The following is a 27,305-nucleotide window of genomic DNA, read 5'->3' on the forward strand; positions in this document are numbered from 1 at the left end:
GTGCTTTGACTATAAGATGTGAATCAGAAGACTTTCAACAGGGTCCTTAACAAGAACACTTAATCTGGGCAGGGTGCGGTGACTCACGCCTGTAATCCCAGCACTTTGGGAGGCCAAGACAGGAGGATCACTTGAGGTCAGGAGCTGAAGACCAGCCTGGCCAACATGGTGAAATCCCACCTCTACTAAAAAATACAGAAATTAGCTGGGCGTGGTAGCAGGCGTTAGTTATCCCAGCTACTCGGGAAGCTGAGGCAGGAGAATCCCTTGAACCCAGGAGGCGGAGGTTGCAGTGAGCTGAGATTGCGTCACTGCACTCCACCCTGGGTGACAGAGCAAGACTCCGTCTCAAAAAAAGAACAAAACAACAACAACAAAAAAACACAGCCTGTTTACAATACATGTCACAGAGTATATTACCAAGAGATAATTTTTTTCTTCTTCTTCCTCTTTTTTTTGTTATTTGATAGCCCAAGCTGTGTGTGTGTGTGTGTGTGTGTGTGTGTGTGTTTTCCCACAATTTTATCTACCTTCTGGCTGGCAATGGAAACTTTTGTGTTCATCAAAGACATAGAATGTTTACAAAAAACTGGTTCTTTAACCTTGAGTTTTATTTCCAATGAGTCAAAATTATTATTCCACTTCAAATCTTAATCAGAAATAGGCCAGATAGCACCGTGTCATGAAAACAAAGATTATTTACATCAGAAAAGTAAAAGATTCATATTCTGTTCTCTAAAAGTTGCCACTGAATGCAAGAGGCTCATTCTAAGGAGCATTTTTTATAGCTTGTGTACATCTGGATAGACTAATATTACCAACTGCTTTTGTGCCTATCGTGAGGATTTTTTTTCACCCAACTTCTTTAAATGTTGAAATAAAAGTGGTTACTACCCTTATACGTTTTTAAAGATTACAGTGACATCTTGTGGCATATAATTTTCCCTTTTAAAATTCCGGACCAGGTAAAAGTTGGACGTGTCAGTTCTTGCCAAATAACTTTGGCTTTATTAATATAATATACATTAACCAAAAAAAAAAAAAAAATCTTACTACTGATTAAAGTAGAAGCCAAATGAACAAAATCCATTCTACTTTATTTGGTTCATATAAATATTTCCAAATAATTTAAATTATAAAATAGATTTTTTAAATCTACCATTTATTTTAAATTTTCATCTATCAGCCTCATTATTACATAGGAAATGCCCTGGAAATTTGTTACAATTTAATCCATGTAAAGACAATGAAATTAAAAATTAAAAGTTTTCTGTTAAGGAAGTATTGTGTCATAACTTCTAAGAATTGTTATAATTCAGTTAATTAAAATAATCTTATTTGAGGAAATATTTTTATTGGAAGAAAAATATTTTCTATAACAAAATCAAACTTCTGCCATTTAAGTCTGATAATCATTAGCCTCTTCAAGGACTACCTCTAATTAGCAATTGTAGCGTATAAAGTGAGACTCCATTAAACTATAATAAAATATATAAATTTTTTAAAGACACAGTAGACTAGAAGTAATACTTCTATCCTCCCACTCTGCAAACACACATTTTGGTCATTAATATTCACTTCCAAATCATGATTTAGGGATGACCAATTTGAGTCTTGTTCAGATAACACAGAGTCATTCTGCTGAAAATCATTACCATTTGCAGGGATATTTTCTCCTTCCTTCTTCCCTTCACTAACTCTCCCACCCACTCCCTCTCCTTTTGATTTTTAACTTTAAAATGACCCTTCTCATGGCCAACAAAAGCAATCCTTTTTTGAAATTATAGGTGATAATGTTTCTTCTTGCTATGTTCTTTGATAAATATGATTCCTCGTAAGTCTTACTGTGAATAATACACTATTTCATCTGATTTGAGACATCAATTGTTAGATACTCCTTTGTTTTATGTGCTACCAAGAAAGAAGAAAATCACTGTCAGCTAAATGGTGACAAATTGACTAGAATGATTATTTTAACTCATTCAAAATACATTACATGTCTTTTAGACTTACTTACATAAATTTATTTTATATAATGCTTATGTATATTTTAAAATAAAAATATAAACAAAATATAGCATTTCTGAAACACAGAGTTCAGCTCCAAGTCACTCTCCATGCAGTGACTGCTGTCTGGTTTTGCCCACTCCATTGCCCTCTGTGCTAGTAAGGACACTGGTGATTCAGCTGTGCCCAAAGAGAGCCCCAATTTTTGTCTCAGGGACTTTCTTTCAAGCTATTGATACACATTCTGAACATTTTGAAACTGGCACTTTATCTTACAGAAAAATCAATGGAAGGTCTTTTTACAATGACTAAGATTTACAATTCTTCCTCAAATGGTCATTAGGATTCTTCCTCAAGTGGTTTATAGACTGACATGCAAGAGATTACAGTTAGAAACGGTCATGCAACAAGATTACAACACACACAGGTGAGGGCAGCTAAGTCATGACTGCTACCTGACCACCACTGATCGTAAACACAATTTGCCTTTCTATTTTCATAAATGTTAAAGTGTGAACAATGATTTGCCTGAAAAGAGCTGAAATCTGGTAACATTAATGATAATAGGTAGCTTTCCTGAGTGACTGCTCTACTTATGTTCTTCATATGCATTATATCATTTAAACCTTAGTATAATTCTATGAAGTAGATGCTATTATTTGAATATATAGGTGGAAATAAACAACTCGCTCCAAGGACAGACATCTGGCAAGTGGCAAATCTGGGGTTTAAACTCAATTTTATCTCATTCCCAAACCAATATTTTTTTTCATAGGCATCTGGTTAAAAATAGTTAAGCAAAAATACCAGGAGAGAGAGTCACTCAATCATATATAAAAGGATAATCTCTCCATCAGCAATTTTCCTTGAATAACAGGGTAAAGAGCAATTGCGTGAACAAATGTCAGCTTTATATATGCGTGAATTATGAAAAACTTCCAGAAAAGAGAGATGAAACATTGTCTTCTATTCGAGGAGGGGAAAAAACTGCTGTATCAGCTAGAAGCCGTGATTACTGCTGAAGAAACATTTTCTGGAACATGCCATATGTCACAAATAACCACTTTACTTTTCCTCAAGGAAACAAAAATTGTGCAATTTTCAAAGAGAAGAGAATGCATCTATATTTAATATATATAATTAAGAGTGAATTTGGGCCAGGCGCAGTGGCTCACGCCTGTAATCCCAGCACTTTAGGAGGCCGAGGCGGGCAGATCGCTGGAGCCCACGACTTGGAGATCACCATGGGCAATATGGCAAAACCCCATGTCAAAAAAAAAAAAAAAAAAAAAAGAAAGAAAAGGAAAAAAAAGAAAGAAACGAAAAAATTAGCAGGGCATGGTGGCACACACACCTGTGGTCCCAGCTACTAGGGAAGCCGAGATGGAAGGATCGCTTGAGCCCAGGAAGTAATTTGACTTTGGAAGAGCCAAAATCACACCACTGCACTCCAGCTTGGTTGACAGATTGAGACCCTGCCTAGAAAAATAAAAAATTAAATAAAATAAAGTGAATTTTGACCGAGAGCAGTATGTTTTTGGTTTGGGTCAGTTTTGTCTATTAATTAAATGTACTTTGCACAAATCTTTGTCTCACCAAAACCAGAAATCAACATGACTATGATCCAATTTTAAGTTCTTAGCTTACTAAAGTTAAATTATCTTCTATAATTTGAACCAAAGCAGTTAATAAAAAAATTAAACTAATTCTTCTATGGAAATCTCTCTCTTTTTCTTTATAAGACAGATTTTTATAAGCTATTTTTATGTGCATATGGAGGCTTCTGTGTTCCCTCAAGAATAGCATTGCTGGCAGACATAAAACAAAGTGGCTGGGCTAAACATCATGTTCTCTATGTTTGCACAAATTTAAAAAAATTTCAAAATTTGTGTACAGTTTGAAATAGGCATAGATAATCTAAAACTTACATTTCTTGTAAAAAAAAACGTTTTTATCCAACAATGTTAGAAATGGCTATATAGTTGAAAAGCAAACAAATAATTAGTCCAAACTGGGGATTTTGAGAACTTAGTTTTAGAAATCCTTGCATCTTATTTTCCTATTTTATAGTGCAAATACTGTACTAAATGAAAGGGCAGAAGACTAATATTTTCCTTAATTCTTCCTAGGGAGAAATTTTATGATGGAATCTACAACAACATAGAATGTATCTAGTGCAATCAAAACCATCTTAACATTAAGGTAAAAGTAGAAAGTTGAATTAACAAATAATCGGTCATAAAATCTGAGCATTACATGACATGTTCTTTCCATAAAAAATGCAAAGCGTTTTGCCTTAATTGCTTTTACTTATTTCCAATTCTAACATAGTGTTATGAGCTTCTGGCCCACAAATATAAAGAAACATATTTAAATGTTCAGGGAAATACATTCCATAAAAAGAAGAGACAATTAAGAAGAAATAGACCCAAAAAAGGAAATAAAATGCTTGCATACATACATAGCAAGCATAAAACTCAACAAGCAAACAATCTTTCACCATTTTGAACAAACAGCATCGAACATCTCAGTAATCATGCGTGCACATTTATATGACAGCAGGTGCAATAACAGATGCTCATAATTATGACATGGAATTACTGGAAAGGTTTTCAAGTTCAGAATATTAAAAATACTTGATAATGAATATAAGAAATTTTGGGAAGCTTTTCATAAAAAATGGTCAAAGTGAAGCATTTTAAACTTAAAGGGAGACTGACACCTGAAATATTTACTTTTTGGAATCAGATAAATTCCTGATGATACCAACTAAAAATCAAGAAATATTGACATTATACTTTCTTTAACTATGTTAAGAAAAAAATGGGTGAGACATATTATTCAGGTTTATACCAGTAACTTAGAGCTTTCCTACTCAGAGTGTGACACATAGAGATACAGAATCCCAGTATTGACCCCTGGACCTCTTTAATCAAAATCTAAATTTTACCAAGATTTCCACCTTATTCTTGTACACATTAAAATTTGAGAATCACTGGTTTAGAAAACTTTAAAAAAATCCATTGCAAATAAATCAACACATTCCAAAAGTTGAGTATAAAGTGTCAGACAATCCCTTAACTGCTATGTGTATAACTGACTTTAAACAGGAGACCAAAGACTTTGAGTATGGAACTCTGATGACTTTATTTTTTAGGATCAACTCAAAGAAAACCTCACCCAAATACACCATAAAGAAAGTGTTGAAAACCAAAGAGAAAATCTTCAGAGAATAAAGATACAAATGCCATGCTACATACACGGCACACTAATTCAAATGACTGTGGCATTCTCACCAAAATTCATGCAGGCTAGAAGACAATGAAACAACTTTTTTAAAGTGCTGAAGTTAAAGAACTATCAACCCAGAATTCTATATTCACTGAAAATATCTTTCAGGAATAAAAGTGAAAGAAATACATTCTAAGATTTAAAAAAAGACTAAAATATATTCTTACTTATATTCTCTTATTCTCATTCCAAGAGAAATGCTAAAGAAAGTTCTCTAGGGAGAAGGGAAATGATAACAGAAGAAAAACTCCAAACTTTACGAACAAAGGAAGAGGAACCAAAATGGTCAATATTTATGTAAATATAATAGACTACGTTTCTTCTTTGAAGTTCATTAAAATATGTATGACAATTAAAAGCAAAAATATAATTACCGTCTGATGGGATTTCTCCATTACATATACATATAATACATATAACAACAAGATAAAGGGACAGGGTAAGGTAATTACATGGTTATAAGGTTTCTACATTCTGCATGAAGCAGTTAAATAGTAATACTAAGTGGAATAAATATTTAAGTTATAATCCCTAGAGCAATCACTAAAAATTATCCAAAGAGAAATAGTGAAAAGCCAATAGGTAAATTGAAATGGAATAGTTGGAAAAAATTCAAGTATTCTCAAAGAAGACAAAAAAGTGGAAGCAGAGGAATAAAAACAAAGTAGAAATGGAAACCAGTAATAAAATGGTAGGTCTAAATTCAACCATATCAGTAATTACACTATATGTAAATGATCCAAATACACCAAGTAAAGATAGTCTAATTTGATAAAAAGGACAAGACCAAACTAAATGCTGTTTATAAGAAACACATTTTAAATATTATTTTAAATGATCACATGATGCAAAAACTGATATAACTGAAAGGAGAAATAGAAAACCATGCAATCACAATTGGAGACTTAACACTCATGTCTCAGTAATTGGTAGGACAAGTAGCCAGAAAATACAAAAATATAGATGACCTGAACAATATAATCAACTTCCTTGACCTAACTGAACACTCAGACTACCTAATTTTAAGGTTTATTAGTACACTACAGCAATCGAGACAGTGTGATATTGGAGAAAGGATAGACACATAGATTTATAGAACAGAATGGAGAGACCAGAAATACATCTACACAATATGGTAAAAATTAACTTTTTCTATTAAAAATTGTTTTTACTGTAAAAGATTATTTTTTCTATCCCATAAAAACCAGTTTTTTACAGTAAAAAACTAATTCTTTTTATGAAGTAGCAAAGACAAATTGAGAAAGAATAGTCTCTTCAATGAAAAGCTGAACATCTGTATGTCAAAAAACAAGCTATATTCCATACCTTATACAAAAATTAACTCAAAATGAATCATATACTTAATTAAAAGCCATCAAACTATTAGGAGAAAAAACAAGACACATTCTTCATGACTTTATGTTAGGTACAGTTCTTTGATACAATACTGACAACACAATCTTAAAAAAATTATTTCACTTTTGAAGTTAAAACTGTTTTAGTGTCTTTCAGTGTCTGTAAAAGACACTGTTAAGAGAATGAAAAGACAAGCTATCTACTGAAAGAATATATTTGCAAGTCACATATTGGACAAAGAACTCATATCTAGAATGTGAAAGAACTCCCAAATCTCAAAGACAAGAAAACAAATAACCTAATAAAAAATGGGCCAAAGATTTTAACAGATACATTACCAAAGAAGATATACATATGAAAAATAAGCACATGAAAATATTCCCAACCTTAAGGAATTCAAATCAAATCATTAGGAACATACAAATTTAAAGCATAATTAGATACCATGACACCTATATTAGAATGGCTAAAACATGCACACACACACAACCTGATACTAGCAAGTACTAGTAAGGATTTTTGGAATTATTTCATTTGGCTCATATATTGCTACTTAGAATGCAAAATGGTATACAGTCATTTTGGACAACATTTAGGTAGCTTCCTGTGAAGTTAAACATACACTTGTTATATAATGCAGCAATCTCAATCTTGGGTTTTTATCATACAGAAATGAAAACAAAAATGTTTCATACAAATTCACACAAAAACCTGTATATAAATGTTTATAAAGCAGCATTATTTATAATCACCAGCAATTAGAAATAACCCAAATATCTTTAATGGGTGAGTGGATAAACAAATTGAACTACTGATACACATAACTTGGATGAATCGCAAAAGTATTATTGCTCAACAAAACAATGTCCTGAAAGTTTACATACTGTATCATTCTGTTTATATGATATTCTGAAAAAGACAAAATCATAAAAAGGGAGAACAGATCAATGGGGGCTACAGGTGGCAGGTAGGGAGAGGTTGTGACTAAAAAAAGACAGAACAAAAGAGTTTATGCTGGGAGGGAAGTATTCTGTATTTTGTTTGTGGTGAAGGTTATATCAATCTACACGTTTTAAAACGCATAGAACAGTGAAGTAAGAATAGTGAATTTTGGTGTATGTAAATTTTTAAAATCATAGTAATTTAAGGTACTTTAGAGGCAGTAAAATTTCGATTAGGAACTTAGTGTCATTATGCATCCTTACTTAAAAATAGAAGAACTGCAGAACTACCGATATGAAAGAACTCCCAATGTTACAAAGGCTGGTGCAAGAGTCTAATCATTTTCCTTAAAGTACAAGTTTACAAGTTTGCCTGTTTCAGTGTTTCTTTCCTGGGTCATATTATGTAGACATAATACAAAATGTAATCTTTGTTAAATAGTACTGAGCTGGGAAAAATGAACATTTCAAATACTTTAATAGGCTTAGGGTCTACTGGGACTTCTTTTGAAGGTTATTTCCCTTTATGGTCTTACTACAGATAGAAGCACCTGGTATGAATCTTTTTTTTTTTTTTTGTGGTTGTTGCTGAGACAGGGTCATGCTCTGTCTCCCAGACCGGGGTGCTGCGGCATGATCACAGCTCACTGTAGCCTCAACCTCCCAGGCTCAAGTGATCCTCTCAGCTTAGCCCCTCAAGTAGCTGGGACTACAGGTATGCACCACCACACCCAGCATGGTCGTTTTTGTAGAGACAGGGTTTCATCACGTTCCCCAGGCAGGTCTCAAACTCCTGAGCTCAAGGAGTCCACCCGTGTTGGCCTCCCAAAGTGTTGGGATATCAGGCATGAGCTACCCAGCTAGACTGGTAGGAATCTTGTTAGCAAGTCTGGCTTAATGGAAAAGCCATTTTAAAAATACATTTTTACTGGCAAAGGAATCATTGCATTCATTCACTCACATATAAACTGGACATTTGGTAGGTAAAAGACTGATAAATACAATATGTGTGTCAAATAGAGTAATACAATTTAATAAACTATTAGCCTCTTTTCAGTTATCTAATTGCATATCATTTTTAGCTAGTCATTCAATTTATCTAGACCTCAGTTTATACCTTTTTAAAATGGCAATAATATTTTTTGCTCTGTCTTAAAGATTGTGGAATTTGAATGGAAAATTCAACAGGAAAGCACTTTACAGAGCAGAGAGTCTCTATGTGAATGAGTTTCATGTTGTAATCAAATTTCTTCGTCTTTTTCTCTAAAGGGGCTTCCTCAAGGTTTGGAGGTGGGGGGATATGACATCAAGCATCCTTCGGGGAGGGTAGATGCTTCCCAGTAAATAATGATGGATGTGGAAGGACTTCTCTCATCTATTGTCAGACTGAGGATAAAAATCTTCAGTGCAGAGAGTAAGCCATCCACATAAACATTAAAAAAAAAAAAGAAAAAATGCAGACACAAGCATGTCCATGCACACAAACACACACACACACACAGAGAGAGAGAGAGAGAGAGAGAGAGAGTGAGAGAGAGAGAACCTAAAATGGAATGGAACGGTGTGGTTTTCTGATTCAATTTTCAGGCAGAAAAATATACAAACGAAGTTTTTCTAAATAATATATGATCTGGAAGTGGGCCAGAAGTTGCTGGTATGTGTGTTCCACATATCAAATGGTGAAAACTTGTGGGATGTTGGTTTTAGATTTGCCCACATGACTGCACTCCTTTATACATTCCTTTTCCCTGTCCTGATACATCATCCCTAATGATTCCAGCATTTTTTTGGAGAACAATAACTGAATTAAAAAAATGTATTTTGGGTCCCTGCTCATATGGGTCTGGGATTTCTTTTTAATGATGCACTTTAGTCAAGCTGGAGATTTGTTTTTAGTTTAGTCCAATATATATTTTAAAATATGTTAAAACATTAACAGGCAGTCTAGCTTTCCTGAAAGGAAACTGCTACATGCGAGCCGTGTTAGAGTATTTTTTATTGAGCCTATACCTTGGGGTAGTCTTATAATGAAGCTGTTTAACTAAAGAAACTTGTCTTCTGTCTAAGGCATGCTTCTCTAAATGAATCCTGTCTGTAACAGATAGTGTTGTAGTGAGCCTCTGAGAATATGGCAAAGTTATTGCTTTTTTAGCAGCCATTTTTTTGTATTACAAATATTCATCTTATCTTCTCAACATTGCAACAAAGACCTATACTTAACAAAGATGCATTTCAAGTTACCTTTGGCCAATAACTAAAATGCCCCAAGCCATTTTGGTTAACAAAAAAAGGATTTTTTTTTTTAGATAAGAAAAATGTCCATCATTATAAATCAAGAAGCTGATTATATACCAAAGGTAGTGAATTATACTATGTATAATGTACACACACTTAATAAGAATAAAATGTTTTCACCATATTTTCTTTATTCTAATTACTTTTATAAAACCCCAACTTTTTCTGGTGTTCAAATAAACATTTCTATTTAAGACTGATTTTAACAATTATTTGGTTACTATGATGATGTCAAAATTTATAGGATTATATTGTCTATAACTATTCAGTCTAGCTTATTGAATACATACAAAGTAAAATCAAGATTTAAAATAAAAGCAAAATCTACATAATTATGTTGATTTTCTCTAAGAAAAAGGTTCAAAAGCAAAAAGTTTTGGCAAACTGTATACTGTGTGTGTATTACTTTATTCATTTAAAGGAAATCGAGCTTGACTATGCTACTTTTTCAAAACAAACAAAAATACTGAGGATATTATAAACCAAGTCAAACAAAATGAAAAACTTGGTTTATCAAGTACTCTATTTCTAAGCATTCCACAAGCATACTAACAACACAGGAGAATCTTTTCTTATTTAAAGGATATCTCAATGGTATTGAAATATTTTAAGGTAAACCTTTTGAATAGTAGAATTCAATCTTATATCAGCTAATAAAAGTTGCATTTTAGGCTTTATAAAATCCACATGATTGACTGGGTGCAGTGGTCACGCCTGTAATCCCAGCACGTTGGGAGGCTGAGGCAGGTGGATCGCTTGAGGTCAGGGGTTTGAGACCAGCCTGGCCAACACAGTGAAATGCTGTCTCTACTAAAAAATATAAAAATCAGCTGGGCGTGGTGGCAGGCGCCTGTAATTCCAGCCACTCAGGAGGCTGAGGCAGGAGAATCGCTTGAACTCAGGAGTCAGTGGTTGCAGTGAGCCAATATCGCGCCATCGCACTCCAGCCTGGGCAACAAGAGTGAAACTCCATCTTAAAAAAAAAAAAAAAAAAAAAATCCACATGATTGCCTAATGACATTTACTCTTCTTTATAGGTAAATCATTTCACTGACCGATGGCCATATAAATATAGAAATAATGTTTAACAAGTAGTGATATGGTAATGAAGAATATCACAAACTCATAATACCAATACTGAAACAACATCAGTTAACCCAACCTGTATACATTATACATGAAAACAAGAGCACTTTTCTATAATAACCTATGAATAAACTGTAAGTCTTCTGAAAATAGAAGCTATAAAAGATTGTGCTAGGTACTATGTTCTTTGGCATCCATAAATTCTTTTGTGAATAATGCCTATAAATGTCTTCATATTTTTAAAGAATACATTTCAAGTGTTCTAATATGCAGAATAATTTTTCATTTGTCCACAGCATGTAACAGAAAAAAAAACTTTAAACTATTTTTCCCCATTTTGGACAAGTATATTGCATTTTTTCATGCATACTGTCACCCCACTCCCTCAAATCCCTCCAAACTCTGTAAAAATTATACAGACATTCTATTCCATTTATAAAAACATCAAACATGCAAATATTAAGTAGAGTTTTTCTAACAAAGTAAGAAACAGCAAAGTCTATTGACAAACATGAAAGGCTTTACTTGGAAGTTTGTTAGAAACACACTCCAGGCTATTCAGACCACACCCTAAACCTACTGAATGAGAAACTGAATTTTTAATAAGATCCCCAAGTGGTTCCATTACACAATAAAGTTTGAGAAGCATTGATTTAATATACTCATCAACTGATCTAAGTTTCTATAAATTAACCATATCTAAAAAACTGGTTATAAGTGAGTATTCCATATGTACCCTTTACTTTAGCAGTATTCAAGATTTAGCATGTAACAGAATCACCAAGAAAGCTTGGGGAAAAAAGTGGATTTTCAAGTTTTTGAATTTAGTAGGTCTAAGATCAGGCCTGGTTTTCCCAAACTCCCATGAATTGAATTAAAGTTAGTGATAAGATAATAAGAATTCTTGTAAACAGCTCCAAATCAGCACAATACCTAATACACAAGAAAGTAACACACAAACTATTTCTGTTAAATTCTGAAATGTGTCAAACTTTTTCTGAAACCGTTCATCATAGAATTAAAAATTTGGCATTAAACAGAAATAGTTCCATTCATGAGATCTTATGAAATATTTTTTTCCAAGAAATATTAAAAGATAAAGTAATTTACTGAAGACCTTGAAGTTGATACTGTCCCCTTTGGAATCAAGTATTTATTGTATTAGAAAATAAAGACCAATGCATTTTGCAGAGAGCTACTTATAATTCTCTCCAGATCTCAAACACAAGTGCGCCCAGTAGCCACTCAGATAATTAACGGGAGAAACAAGGAACATGCTACCCCAGTTACAGACATTCAAAATGTAAAAGCCCCATGCAGAGCAAACAAGAACACTTCTGTGGGCAGCGTTCAGTCCTGTGAGTTGCCATTTTCCAGTATACGTGCTAGCACGGTTTTTCTAATTAACTCTCCTGTGACATGCCAAAGTGTGTATTTTTATTGCTAGTTTGCTCATGTGGTTTATTTTGGGGCTTTTGGGAAATTGTAGTTTGAATTTTACTTACAGCAACAAAACATAGTGATATACCAGACTTGTAAACTTCTTTAGGCATGTGAAGCCAAATGAATTTTCAATGATTTGGGAAAATAAGCTATAGGTATCTGAGATTTGCATAGCTCTTTTTTTTTTCTAACAGGTCTTGTCATGAAGCAATATGGATGATGCCCAGTTTGCATTCTTTTGCCTACACTATACACTTATTTCCAAGAGATGACAGTGAGAATTTTTGTGGAGTACCTGTCTTCACCTCACTTGTTATTGCTTGTTATGCATAAGTATATAATGCTATTTTACTTTATTGTTTTGATCCTGCATAATTATAAGAGATTTAAGATGTACAGAAGCATTGTTTCCAAAGTTCACCTAGAGATATCTTTATACTACAACTTCCAAAATAAAAAAAAATAGATCTAGTCACATGTTCAATAGGTACTTTTATTTTAAACAACAGCACACAAACACAATGACACAACAGGACCATCACCTTAATACTGATAACATTCCTTGACAAGTTACTTATAATTTACATATCTTGTTTTCATCTGGAGCTATTTTAAATATTATCTTAATATATACTGTAAAACACAAATCCTAAATATATACCAGTTGCAAACATAATGTGCTTAGTTACTGTTTTCCTTGTTATTCAAATAAAGTAGCTTAAAGTTCTTCAAAATCATGTCCACTTGTGTTCATTGTTTCAGGATGCATGACTCGTCCCATGAATAGAATTGTACCTGTATTGGTTTGGAAGTAAACAAAAGAGGGGGTGAACAAAATAATAAAATATTTACCTTCCTTCTTGCTTACAATTAATGAAAATATGTTATTTTCTTTTTCCTTCCTTCCTCCCTTCCTTCCTTCTTTCCTTCCTTCCTTCCTTCCTTCCTTCCTTCCTTCCTTCCTTCCTTCCTTTCCTTCCTTCCTTCCTTCCTTCCTTCCTTCCTTCCTCCCTTCCTCCCTTCCTCCCTTTCTCCCTTCTCCCTTTCCTTTCCTTCCCTTCCCTCTTTCCTTCTAGAGAAAGGCTCTTGCTCTGATGCCCAGGCTGGAGAGCAGTGGCTCTATCTGAGCTTACTGTAACCCTGAACTCCTGAGCTCAAGCATTCCTCCCACCCCCAACACCTCTAGTAGCTAGGATAACAGATACGTGACACCATGCCTGGCTAATTTTTTAAAATTTTTATTTATGTAGAAATGGGGCCTCACTATGTTACCCAGGCTGGGCTCGAATTCCTGGCCTCAAGTGATCCTCCCTGCCTGGAACTCCCAAAGCGCTGAGATTACAGTCTGAGCCACCTCACCAGCCTTATTATTTTCATTAAAAAAAAAATTCACTTCAATATTATAAATTATCTGATAATTCAGTTGGTCAATCTCTGGAAAAAGAATAAATAAAATTGTGAAAATAAATTGTATGATGAGTATTGAGAAAAAATCTCCATTTAAAAAAGAGGCTCTTTGTGGCCTATTAAACAAAATTTTGTTTTCATAATAAACTTACCAGTTCTCCTGTTTCTGATAAGAAAGAAAAACGGATGGTCGACAATAACTTGAGGATACAGCACAGCCATCCTACTAATTGCAATCATTCCTACAGTGCAGAGAAAAAGTAATTATATGTCTGTAGATGTGCAGAGACTAATGAGTAATTCCTCAAAACCATCTAGGCCTATCCATCTAATGCAAAGACAACAATTTACAGGAAACAAGATTTTAAAGACTTAACTGGAGAAAAATTGTAAAGGTGTTAACATTTCTACTTGATCTTTTTAAAAAACAAAATGAAACAAAACAAATACACACCACAAACCAACCAAACAAACAATTTCTTCCCTCTACTCCACTAAAAATAATAGGACAATTTATTCTGCTTGTTATGAAATGTTTATTCTCAGTCTCACATATATGTGTGTCTTTACTAAAATAACTTTTGAGTAAAAGGAAGGGGGAGAATAAAGAAAAAAAATCCCCAAAAACTGAAGAGAGTTTCTCTATATTTTCAAATCATTATTTCTTTTGTCTGAAGTGGGTATTTTTACATAGCAAGTCACCAGGTTTCTAGTAAGTGGTCAGGATGGCAGTGATTAAAGGGGAAATATAACAGTGAGAGATGCAACGAGGTATCCTATGACTGGGCTACTAAATTCCCCTGAGATCCTCACTGTAAGATTGTATATACTTGCTGCAGTATAGTTAATCGTCAAAAGAAAGTCCAGACTATATGTAAGATTTCAAGCTGTCTTGATGCCTGAGGCTACTGTGCTCTTATTTCCTTCTGAAAACACTATCCTAACAGTGGCAGTGATGGGGGTGGGGTATGTTGGGATAGTTAGTGAGTACGAAAATACAGTTAAATAGAATGAAGATCTAGTATTTGATAGCACATCAAAGTGATTATAAGTCAACAATAATTTGTCGTACATTTACAAATAACTAGACAAGTATAATTGAAATGTTTGTAATAAAAAGAAATGATAAATGCTTGAGGTGATGAATACCTCATTTATCTTGATGTGATTGTTATGCATTGTATGCCTATATTAAAAATATCCCATATTCTCCATAAATATATACACTTGCTATGTAGCCACGAAAATAAAAAATAAGAACTTTTTGCTGACAAAATTAAGAATCAACTTCAGCAAGTAATTTGGTAGGAAGAAAAATGTTTAAATGGGTAGCAGGAAAATATTTAAAATATTTAAACCAGCAGCACGGCAGAAAAATCTATTTTCACAGAACTGCCAATGTCCTCCTGTCTCTCATTAGAGAGAAAATGAAGATGAGAGTTATCTGTAAAGGGGCACTGGAGTGAGCTCACATTTCACATTCTATTTAGAAGATTCCAGCTGGTTCAGCATTTGCTTGACTTCTAAGTTAAAGCAGAGTGACTTTTTTGGCTTCATTTTGAAAAAGACCCCACTCCCCACCCAAGATTGCTCTAAAAATACAAATCTCTTAGAAGAGGGGAGAAGATTTTAGCAAACAGTACCTGAGACAGCAGCAGCTTCTGAGCCTTCTTCATTAACCTCTAAGAAGGACTTGTGAATTGCTTTGGAAAGAAAAATCTCCTTGTTATCTGCAAAAAGAGAATCAGAAACATTGTTTTTTTCATTCAGAGATAGGAAAATATTTTGCCCTTTTGTTAAATGGATTTTAGAGATAGAAGAGACTGGGATACTGAAGAAAACCTAGGAGATAATGTTACAAGATTTCATTTATGAGATAACCATTGAAGATGTGGTTTTTAATTTGCCCTCATTTTATATTCTCTTGCTAATTCTTTTCCATTTTTATTGGTAGTTTTCCCATTTGTATGTCTTATATTTTCAGAAAAAGTGAAAACTTTTTAAAATAGTGACTTCAAATTATTTCATAAGTCAAGATTAAAATATCTCACACGTTGCTCTTTAATTTTAAATATAAAAGCATGAAATGAAAACAGGTAAAAATTCAGACATAGCCAAAATAAAAAAGTTTTTTAACCTAATATTTAATTACTATGATAATGTAAATATCCTTGGCAAAGAAAAATGAAGATTCATAATGTAAATTTATGAAAAAGTTACTTTCCATTATTACAATTAATTGGTTTATCTGAGGATTCACAAACATGCTTTATCCTAAGATAAGAGGAAATAACACATTTTTAGCATTAGGAAGACTATTTTTCCCTTCCTATTTATGCCTGTTTTAAGGTAAAGGCTGTTATAGGCTATATTATGTTCTACACAAATTTATATGTTGAAGTAATAATCCCCAGTACTTCAGAGAGTGACTATATTTGGAGATAGAATTTTAAATTTAAATGAGGTCACTAGGGTGGGTCCTAATCCAATATGACTAATGTCCTTATAAGGAGAGGAAATTTGGACACAGACAGGTACAGAGGGAAGGCCTGTGTAATGGTTAATTAACTGTATGTGTCAGCATGGCTGAGCCATGGTGCTCAGATACTTAGTCAAACATTGTCTGGATGTTTCTATGACAGTGTTTTTAGATGAGATTGACATTGGTAGACTTTGAGTAAAGCCGAGTACCCTCACAATGTGGGTAGGCCTCATCCAAGCAGCTGAAGGCTTTAATAAAACAAAGATTGGCCCTTCCAAAGCAAGGAGGAATTCTGCTAGCAGGCTGCCTTTGGGCTGCAATTTTTTTCCAGGTCTCCACCTGAAGATTTTGAGCTTCCAAAGCCTCCATAATCATGAGCCAATTCCTTAAAATTTTTCTCTCTTTATAAATATGTATATAATGATTAAATATATATGTATATATGTTTGTATATATACACATACATATGTTACAGGATCCTTGGGGTGTCGCTTCACCAGCCAGAAACCTCTGTTGCCAGTGGTGCCTTTGCCTGAGTTTTGCTTAGGCCTGCTGGGTTCATTGTGCCCACTCGGCCTGGCAGGCTGCACTTGGCTTGTGCTACCAGCCCGGACCCCACACCTGCCAAGGGCAAGCCAGGTGTGGAGTAGTGAGAGGCATGTGAGTGAGTGAGCATGGGGTCCATCTGCTGCACACAGTCAGGCACTCTGGCTATAGCAGGGAAGGCAGCTCCAGGCACTGGCATGGGTGCTGGCTCACTGCTAGGCTGCAACTGGACCAGAAGTACCACAAGCAGCTTCCACTGCTGGCACTAGGAAATGTGGTGGCATTTGGAAGCTTGGAGATACAAGGAACCGCAGAGCTTCAAAGAGGGTGTCACAGCCCTGGCTCGGGAGCTACCAGGTCTGGGCTTCCTGAAGAGCCACGGCACTTCTCTCCTCTCTTCTCTCCTTCTTGTTGCCTACAACATGGCGAGCAAGGGGCATGTTTCAGTCCTATTTGTGTTAGAGCTGTTCACTCCTGTCATTTGGTGGGTCCCGAGTTCTTGCCCCATGTCCAGGAAGAATGAGGTATGCAGACAAGTGCAGGGTGAGCAAGGCAAAAAGGTGCTTTATTGAGTGACAAAACAGCTCAGAGGAGAACTGCAGTGGGTAGCTCCTCTCTGCAGGCAGGTTGTCCCAACGAATGTCCAACTCTTAGCAGAGAGGAGTCCCCAAGTAGGCAGCTCCTCTGCAGGCAGGTCATCCTGTCATCTGCTCGAGTCTAATTGAGTTTGGGGGTTTTTATGGGCTTCAGAGGGGAGGAAGTATGTGCTGATTGGTACATGGGTGGCCACGGGTGGCCCAGAAAAAGCACCATAAGTTCTCACTCTGGTCCACAGAACTGGCAGCCTGGATCCCAGGCCTCAGGTCATCCCTGGCCTAAAGGTGGGGTTTCATTGGGGACCCTCCCTTTCCACCCAGGAGCCTATCTGCCTCCTGCCACCATTGGCATGCCCTCCACAGTACCCATAGCATCCAGGCTGTCTGTGATGAGGGGTGCCTGCAGGCCTGCACTGAGCTGTCTTTAGACCCCTCTTGGCCTCCCTGCTTATCAGTGCCCAAAGTCTGGAGGGGGCCGAGTTGGCAGGGGGTTGATGTGTCAGCACTGCCCCAGGCACGTGCCCACCTGGCCAGCTCATGACAGCATCTGGGCTCGGCCACAACTTTGCTCTGAAATCAGAGTGGTCTCCGGGATCAGGGACAGGCCAGGCAGTAGGAGCAGGCACTTCTGAGCCTGCAGTAGAAGGGGGCTTCCTGGGCCTGGAGAGTGCAGAGATGCCCAGGTCCACAGCGGCTGTGCCCGATCAATGGGGCTCCCACCTCTCCAACTCAGAAGGGGGCGGGCTTCTGCCTGTTCCCAGCTCCTACTGGCTCAGTGGAGCATGAAGCCCTGGCTGCTCCTCCATCCCTTGTTGCAGCCGAGGTCATGGCAGCGGCCACTCCAGACAGGCTATTGCTGCCATCATGTAAACATGACTAATACACCACGTGCAGATAGAGGGGACAGACGGCCATCTACACACCAAGAAGGGAGGCCTCAGAAGAAACCAACTCGCTGACACTTTTATTTCAGACTTACAGCCTCTAGACCTGTGAGAAAATAAATTTCTGTTTTTTTTTAAGCCACTCAGTCTATGTTACTTACAGCAGCCCTAGCAAACCATAAAATGTCTTCCAATCTTGGGTTCTCAACTTTTCCCTAAGAATGAAACAAAACAAACAAAAGATGCCTCAAATACATTTTTTGAAAGAGCACAAGAAAGTAAGAAAAAGAATTACTCAAATTTATGACCCCCCTTTCAATTCCAGGAGATTTAATTCAAATTTCAGATAAATAATTTTGTTGCTGATGTCCAGCACCATTAAAAGCACTATTGATTTCCCATTAGGTTGTTTAGTTAGACTTTGTAAGTCTCAAGTCCTACCCACAAAATACATTTACCTTCAAGCTCTCAAAAGCACAAAATTATCTAATACATATAGGGAATGATGTTCAATATTTTTGGTACATCTGTTACAGAGGACCTGATTACTTTGAATAAGCCCCAAGACAGCTAACAATGGCATCTCTGAATATACTTTTAATGGGAATATTACTTCCTCAGATCTTATTTGGTACTAAGATATAAGCACTACATTATTAAATAGTCCATTTCACATATTATGATGTTTTATTCTAGAATATATTTGTTGACTAGAAGAAAAATTAAAAAGCAATCAAGTTTTCACATTTAGTAATAAAGTATAATTAGCACCCTCAAATCCAAAAGAGTAGTGTTTTTTTAAGAAAAATTTAAGTTGTGTTAAGTAACTAAATATATACTAGTAAAATAAACACATAAATTTCAAGACAGTAGCTGGGCTCAGCGGCTCATGCCTGTAATCCTAGCACTTTGGGAAGCTGAGGCAGGAGGATCACTTGAGCCCAGAAGCTTAAGACCAGCTTAGACTATATAGTGAGACTTCATTTCTATGTAAAATAAAGTAATATTAATTTTAACTTTAAAATAGTAATAAAAAAGAAAACATTTAAAAAATAAATTTTAAGATAGTAAAACATATTAACTATTTAGCAGTTATTTGATGCTGTATTATTTTCAGATTCTGTGGCCCATTTTCATTGGTCTGTAAATTAAGCAACAAGAGCCAATATTATGACCTTGAATACAAAGGTGCTAGAATCCAGTTCCTACAGGGTAATGAGTTTCCACATTGTCAGCTAAGCCCTTCTGAAGAATTGTAAAAGGAGTTCTCAAAGACACAACATAATATTCCAACTACATCAATTTGCACATAGGAAACTGCCTCCAATAGCTACTAGGCTTGACTGGCTGGCTACAGTAGGCACTTTGAAATAAGAAAAAAAATCATCCCTTTATTTCTGGCCTCTGCCCCAAATGTTGTAATATCTTTTAGTCACCTATCTTCTCGCCTGTTCCCACTTGCCCCACCAAAATGACGGTGGTGGCAGTTGTGGCAGGGATATTGCAAGGTACTTATGGCAGAAAGAGAAAGAAAACAAAGATGCTAAGGGTTCTTCTCAGAGAGCTAGTTATTTAAAAGACAATGAAATGGACAAAGTTTTAAACAAAATTCATTTAAAAAAAGAGATTGTCCAAATAAACAATATTAAGAACAAAAAAAGAACATACCCAAGAATACAGAAAATAATTTTTTAATTACAAAAAATACTATGTATAATTTTCTGTAGATAAATGTTAATTAACTTTATGAGATTATAAGTTATTTAATATGAATATCTATTCATTATACATGATGAATTTTGATAGATATACATATATCTGTGAACCTTCCTCCACAAATAAAATACAAAATAGTTGGCTGGGTACGGAGGCTCACACCTGTAATCCCAGCACTTTGGGAGGCTGAAGCGGGCAGATAACCTAAAGTTAGGAGTTTGAGACCAGCCTGGCCAACAAGGTGAAACCCCATCTCTACTAAAAATACAAGAAAATTAGCCAGGCGTGATGGCAGGTGCCTGTGATTCCAGCTGCTAGGGAGGCTGAGGCAGAAGAATTGCTTGAACCCGAGAGACGGAGGTTGCGGCAAGCCAAGAACGTGTCATTGCACTCCAGTCTGGGTGACAAGAGTGAAACTCTGTCTCAAAAACAAACAAACAAACAAAACTAAAATATTTCCATCTACCCTAAAAAAGTATTTGTTCTTCTTTATGCAAATAATTTTGAAAATGAAGAGATTTGCTATGAGCTACACTATTTTATAGAAATGTATAAATTATAAAATTGAGTCAAGGAAAAAGATAGAATATTTGAATAATCCAGTAATCATTAAAGTAATTGAATGAGTATACAAAAACTTTCTCCACCCTCGAAATTAAAGACTCCAAGCCTAGATGGTTTTCTAGGTGATTTTAACCAAATCTTCAAGGAACAGATAGAATTACCTGTTGTAAAATTAGAAAGAGAATTAGGAAGAGAATAAAGGCTATCTAACTCATCTGCAGATATTTTACTTTGCTGTAAAAATTGAAAAAAAGGCAATATAAGAAAGAAAATCATAGACCAAGCTCACCTATTGGCATGAAGATAAAAGTTCTTTAAAAATCAGAAAATTAAACTCAGCAACATATACAAATCCTCTTTTTGAATGAGTTTCAATGGATGTTACAGTGTATCATGACTCAGCAGTAGAGAACTGCTGTCCTGACGGCCTCTAGTTCACCTTAAAGCTTCCTCCAGGATGATCTTACCAAAATACAAATCAAATTATGCCACTACTCCACGTAAAACACTTTATCCCCTCTCCTGCTTGCTCTCCCTCTCACCTCACCTTCAGTATATTGCAAACCTGCATACCTGTTCTGTATAAACGATAAGGACCTCTATCAGGCTGCCTTTGCTTCCTTCAATTAGTATTCTTTGCCCCATATGCTGTGCTTCAAATTATATGAACTGAAACGGCCTCAACATAGCACACTTTGTCATTTCTGTATCTTTGTTTCCCTAGAACCTCCCTCAACTTTTGTTGTACAATAAGACACCTAATCTAGTTTAAAAGCTCAGCATCTAGCTCTGTGAGGCTTTTTCTGCTCTCCTCTAATTCCTAAATCACTAACGTAGATCTGATCACTCCCCTATTGAACCCAGAAACTAATTCTATTGAAGCTTTTCTAATATATTTGCATTAATGCTTCCCTCTTCCTGGACAGTCTGCTTCCTTAAGGCAAAGATTGTGTCATTTTTCTTAGTAACCTTGTTTTCTGGCATATAGTAGGGCCTAAAGAATGAACTAACCCTAGTAGAGGGAGTTTCCTGGTAATGTTCAATTTTCCAGTCTTTAACTCAGTATATTGTCATAGACAGGATTTCAGTAATTGTTGAATGAAAGTGGTTAACTATTTCATGTTATAAGACTTTGGGTATATAAAATCTTTTAGTGTCATTTGATGTGCACTATACCCACAACTGTGTTCATAATTACGGGTATAAAGTTTAGTCTTGTAATAGGCCAGGCATGGCGGCTCATGCCTGTAGCCCCAGCAGGCCGATTGCTTGAGGCTGATGGCTTGAGCCCAGGAGTTGGACACCAGCTTGCGCAACATGGCAAAACCTCATCTGTACAAAAAAATTACAAAAACTAGCTGGGCGTGGTAGTCCCAGCTACTCAGGAGGTTGAGGTGGGAGGAACACCTGAGCCCGAGAAGGTTGAGGTTGCAGTGAGCCAAGATCGCACCACTGCACTCCAGCCTGGACACAGAGTGAGACCCTGTCTTAAAAAAAATTCTTTTCAAGTTTATTCTTGTAACAAATAAAACATAAGACAACAATTTAAAGTAGATGTTCCAAGAAAATTGACAATAGCAGCAGAGAGGGAAAAAGTGCAAAGACCACAAACATGCTAAAAGACTTAAAAATCTGATTGAGTAAAAGAGTAAGGGGAACAGGATCCAGAAGACTAGTGCTATTGTACTTATTTCAAAGACAGCAAAACAAAGATTGAATGCAACTTTTAGATTCCCATATCATGATTAACTGCTACATGAGGGATAGCAAATGTCTACACGTGTAAATGAGACCTTAGGACAATCAACCTGCAGAAAAACACCATCCCATTGAATATATAAGTAGAAGAAAATGTGACAAATAATAAGACCAGGAACGGTGGCTCACACCTGTAATCCCAGGTGTGATTGACGCAGGCGGATCACTCGAGGTTAGGAGTTCAAGAGCAGCCTGGCCCACATGGTAAAACCCTGTCTCTACTAAAAGTATAAGAATTAGCCTGGTGTGGTGGCATGCGCCGGCAATAGCAGCTACTCAGGAGGCTGAGGTCAGATAATTGCTTGAACCCGGGAGGCAGAGGTTGCAGTGAGCCAAGATCACGCCACTGCACTCCAGCTTGAGTGACTCCGTCTCACAAAAAAAAAAAAATCACATCACAGGAACTCAGGGGAAAAAAATAAAATGAAGGCTTTTTTCTTGAGACAAACTTCAAGCAGTCTCATTAAAATAAAATATAAGCAGAAAGTGGTCCAAGCAAGCATGTGTCTGCAGCCACAAAATCTTAGATGTAGATCAGGTCATGCAGAGAAACAGGCAATGTCATTCAGTAGACAATCAAGACCATCTTTCCTGCTAGACCATACACTCTTCAAGGCCTGGACTTTGCCTGTTCTACTTATCTCATCCACAACACTGTGCACACTGCCAGGTACCACGTATGCACTCAGATATTTGATAAATTGAATCAGAATGCAAAGGGGTATTACGGAGATTTACACTGATGAACTTGTCTTGTTGGTTAGAGAAAAGTTAGCTATTCTCTCAATCAATCAGGCAAAGGCAAATAGCTTTTTGTTTTTAAATCTGCTGGCACCAAGCAACCTTCTCCTTCTGGCCACAGCAGACAGTGCTGCCAAATGACTGGTCCTACTTTCCTCCAGGCAGCATGAGGCCAGGATTTTTACAATGGATGAGATGGGAACAGGGCCAGTAAACCCTAGGTTCCCCAGAGAAAAACTGGGCAATAATTCAAGCTCTTCTGAAAAAAGCAGGGCAAGACTACAAAGGCATTCATTCAGTCACTTAGTAAATATTTATTCAGTACCCACTACATATGAGGTATTGTGTAGGGCACCAAAGGCTCTAAGTACCTGGGATTAACATCATGCTTGCAGGATGGCCATCATGCAAGTAAGTGTAGGCCACTACTTCCTCTGTGGCACTGTTCCTAAATTCAGCCAATTTAAATAGATTTCTGCGTCATCAAGGGCATGCTTAAAATAACAAAATGACGAGAGTATTATAACAGAACCCTAGCATACCAAAAGTGTCTCTGTGCTTTAGTAGCCAAAATATTTTTAGCTTCAGCCCCACCCATGAAATTTATAAAAGTTCCTAGAATTTGAGTTCTCTTAAGATAGGAATAATGGCCGGGCGCGGTGGCTCAAGCCTATAATCCCAGCACTTTGGGAGGCCGAGACGGGTGGATCACGAGGTCAGGAGATCGAGACCATCCTGGCTAACACGGTGAAACCCCGTCTCTACTAAAAATACAAAAACTAGCCGGGCGAGGTGGCGGGCGCCTGTAGTCCCAAGCTACTCGGGAGGCTGAGGCAGGAGAATGGCGTAAACCCGGGAGGCGGAGCTTGCAGTGAGCTGAGATCAGGCCACTGCACTCCAGTCTGGGCGACAGAGCGAGACTCCACCTCAAAAAAAAAAAAAAAAAGATAGGAATAATGTTCCTTTGTTTGCTTTTCTGGATAGATTTTGTTACAAAACCAGCAAACATTCATTTATTGGTTTATTCATTCATTCATTCATTCATTCATTCATTCATTCATTCATGTGCTGAGCACCTACTATGAGTCAGATGCACCAGATATACTATGATGAACTAAACAGTTCCTTCCTAATGAGAGGAAAGCAGACATCAAATAAAAGAACAATAAAAAAGCGAATCAAGAAATGACTACAATTTCAGGGTATAGTAAGTATAACTAAGCTAACAAGATAAGATGATATGTTGGTTAGTGACTGGGGCAGCGAAGAGAAGCTACTTGACACAGGTTATTCAGAAAGGTGGGTCTGAAAGGGCAAATCTTAGCTGAGACTGAAAGAATACAAAGGAGCCAGCCACTGGAAGAAATAAAGGGAGAGTATTTCAGATGGAGGGAAAAGCTAGTGCAGACCCTGATACAAACTGGGCATGTTTAAGGAACCAAAGAAGGGGCTGTGTGGCTGCAGTGTAGAGTGGGGAGGGTAGGAAGTATGAGAGAAGTCCCCATGCTTGTAGCCAGGTGGGATACAGTGACATTTACTCACAACATTCACCCACTCAGTATCTATCCTGTCCCCCACTCCCCAAATTCTCTTCTGTGTTCTGGGGACAGAAAGATGTTTACGCTTTTGAATAGCTCTGAGCTCAGAGACGAGTATGTAAACAAACAGTCTAGGAGAAAATGAAACATGTGCTAACAGAGGTGTGTGCAAAATGCTACCAGATTCCAGATAAGGAAAAGTAAACCATTTAGGAAGGAAGAGGAATGTCAGGGCAAGCTTCTCTTACGTGTCGACATTTCAGCTTGCTCTTAAACAATTAGTAAGAGGGAAAAGTCAGAGAAGGCAAAAAGGACATTCCAAGCAGAAGATTCTATTTGTAAAGTGAGAGAAACTTTACATCCCCAGTGGGGATCTCTTGAAGGTCCAGTTGGAGCCTGAGCTATGAGGAGGTTGGGGAGTAGGAGAGGACATAATTTTAAGAATTTTGATGATGATGCTAGAGAGGCTGGATTTGTCCAGAAGTAATAGGACACAAGCTTTGATTCTAGAAGAGAGCTGTGGCAGCTGCTGTGAAGGGTGAATCAGAAAAGCAAACAGCTGGGGGCAGGAAGATGAACTTTGTTAGCTGTTGCAATAACTCAGGCAAGAAAGTAGAAGAATTGGAATTATGGCAATGAGAGAGAAACGGAGCCTTGTAGTTTATAGGTGCAAGGAGAAAGAGAACAAACAAGGGCAAGGGGTAAGAGAAGGTCCAGCATAAATCAACAGCACTTGAGTCTGACCTGAATATGGCTTTTGGTGTGTCTTCTTAATTCCTTTATTTTATTGGCTCCTTTATTAAAGCTTGTACTTGATGCTAAAGGATTTAGTACTCTCTTTCTCCTTCCCCTTACACCTTCCAAGAGGATTATCTATTAATCCAAATGCTGACAGTCATTCATTTCCATTACAAAAATAGTCCTTCCCTATAACAGGATCCTTGCTGCAAATAGATGAGCATTTTAAATAGAGCCTGAGAAAATGATTCTCAGCACTTTCTATAATCCATGTTTATTGTATGAGCCTTTACTGTGTTTTATGTTAATATAGAATTTACCAACAAAAGCAATGGATATCAAATTGAGATTAAAAAATAAATGTAATAAATATTGAGTATCTCATTTTATTCATTTCTTCATTCAGTAGGCGCTAAGCAGAAAGCACAGTGCTGGGCACTATAGGAAACACGTATAAGAATCAACCTTGGAGGGTTTAAATTCTGGCAGGGGATATTAGACATATAAATAACAATAATATGAGATAAAATGAGATATGTGCCATAAAGAAAGGCACAAGGTATCATGAATTTAAGAAGGAATGATTACTTCTGGTTGGTGTAGTCATCATGCATTGATGAAATTGGGATGTTAAAGCTGAGGTTCTGTGCAGGAGATTTTTCTTGTGGAAGAGACTTCACAAAGGCAGAGAGCTGGGGACAGGTGAGACACAGAGTGAGTCTTTAGTTTGGCTGGGGCAGGAGTTGTGTATATGGAATCAGCCAGAGTGAAGCCTGGTCTCAATGCCCTGCTGAGCAGCGGATGGGGCACAGCCTACTGAAGGCCAGCTTTGAACAGGAACTGGAACCGGAGCGATCTAAGAGTAAGTTTTTAAGGCAATTCATCTTGGCAGTGGTAGATAAAATAGATTAGATTGGAAAGAGATTGGAAACTGTTTAGAAGGCTATTGAAATAGTCTACGGCAGCAGTAATGAAAGGCGGAAATAGGAGTGGATGCCATGGAATAAAAAATGAAAGAGTGGACTTGAGAGGTCTTAGCAAAAGATCTCAAGTCACTCCGTTTTTCCAGAAGCAAGAGACAGCAAAGCAGGTTTTATTTTTCCTCACTGCTAAATCATGTATGCTATTTTTGAAGAAAGATACAATTTTATCACATAATTTAAGAAAGTGACAGTGTAACAATGGTACTGAATTATTCTCTGGGTGATTTCAAATTTACTAATTAATTCTATTATTAATGACTTTTTAAAAAATAAGAAACAAGGTCTCATTATGTTGCCCAGGCTGGTTTTGAATTCCTGGACTGTCCTGCCTAGGCCTCTCAAAGTGTTGGAATTACAGGAATGAGCTACTGCGCCTGACCTATTAATGATATTTTTTAAAAATTTTTTCTAATTTTTAAGTAAGAATTTTAATTAAAAAAGCAATACATATACAAGGTAAAACTCCAAACACTACAGAGTGGTATATGAAATGAAAACTCCTCTTTCATCTAAAGTCTCTGTCCCGTATTCCAGAGGCAATTGCTATTATCACTTTCTAAGATATTGTTCAAAAATTTTCTAGCCATTTAAAAGCCTATATACATACATATATTGTTCTCTATCTTTTCATTTCTCTTATTTTTCTTTTCTTTTGCTTTTTTAGTCATATCAAGTGCTTGACTTCCCTGTCTTTTGGCCAATATGTTCCCATTCTGCCTTTTAATTTTTTTTTTCTTCTCTGTTTCCACATGCTTTCTCCAGTATAGGATTTCTCAGCCTTTTCACAATTGGCATTTTTGGCTGGATAATCCTTTGTTGTGGAGGAGCTCTCCTGGGCATTGCAGATGTTAGGAAGAATCCCTGGACTCTTTGCCCAGATTCAAAATCTGGGCAAAGAAAAATCTTCTGGAAAGAATTCAGCATTCTAGATGC

The 27,305-nt window shown here is 36.5% G+C and overlaps 1 protein-coding gene across 2 annotated transcripts in view; it reads right to left on the bottom strand.

Moving 5' to 3' along the window:
* Positions 1-12,891: 12,891 nt before the first annotated feature.
* Positions 12,892-27,305, bottom strand: part of SERPINI1 (serpin peptidase inhibitor, clade I (neuroserpin), member 1) — a 109,775-nt gene continuing 95,361 nt past the window's right edge. For both annotated transcript variants that reach the window (XM_011944617.1, XM_011944618.1), the window contains exons 7-9: positions 15,470-15,556; positions 13,979-14,068; positions 12,892-13,214 (exon numbers count right to left, since the gene is read on the bottom strand). In XM_011944617.1, coding sequence (XP_011800007.1) covers positions 13,138-13,214; positions 13,979-14,068; positions 15,470-15,556 — 254 coding nt within the window. In that variant the 3' untranslated portion in view covers positions 12,892-13,137. The remainder of the gene's footprint in view (positions 13,215-13,978; positions 14,069-15,469; positions 15,557-27,305) is intronic.

Source organism: Colobus angolensis, unplaced genomic scaffold, assembly GCF_000951035.1.
Source record: "Colobus angolensis palliatus isolate OR3802 unplaced genomic scaffold, Cang.pa_1.0 Scaffold234, whole genome shotgun sequence".
Taxonomy (NCBI): domain Eukaryota; kingdom Metazoa; phylum Chordata; class Mammalia; order Primates; family Cercopithecidae; genus Colobus; species Colobus angolensis.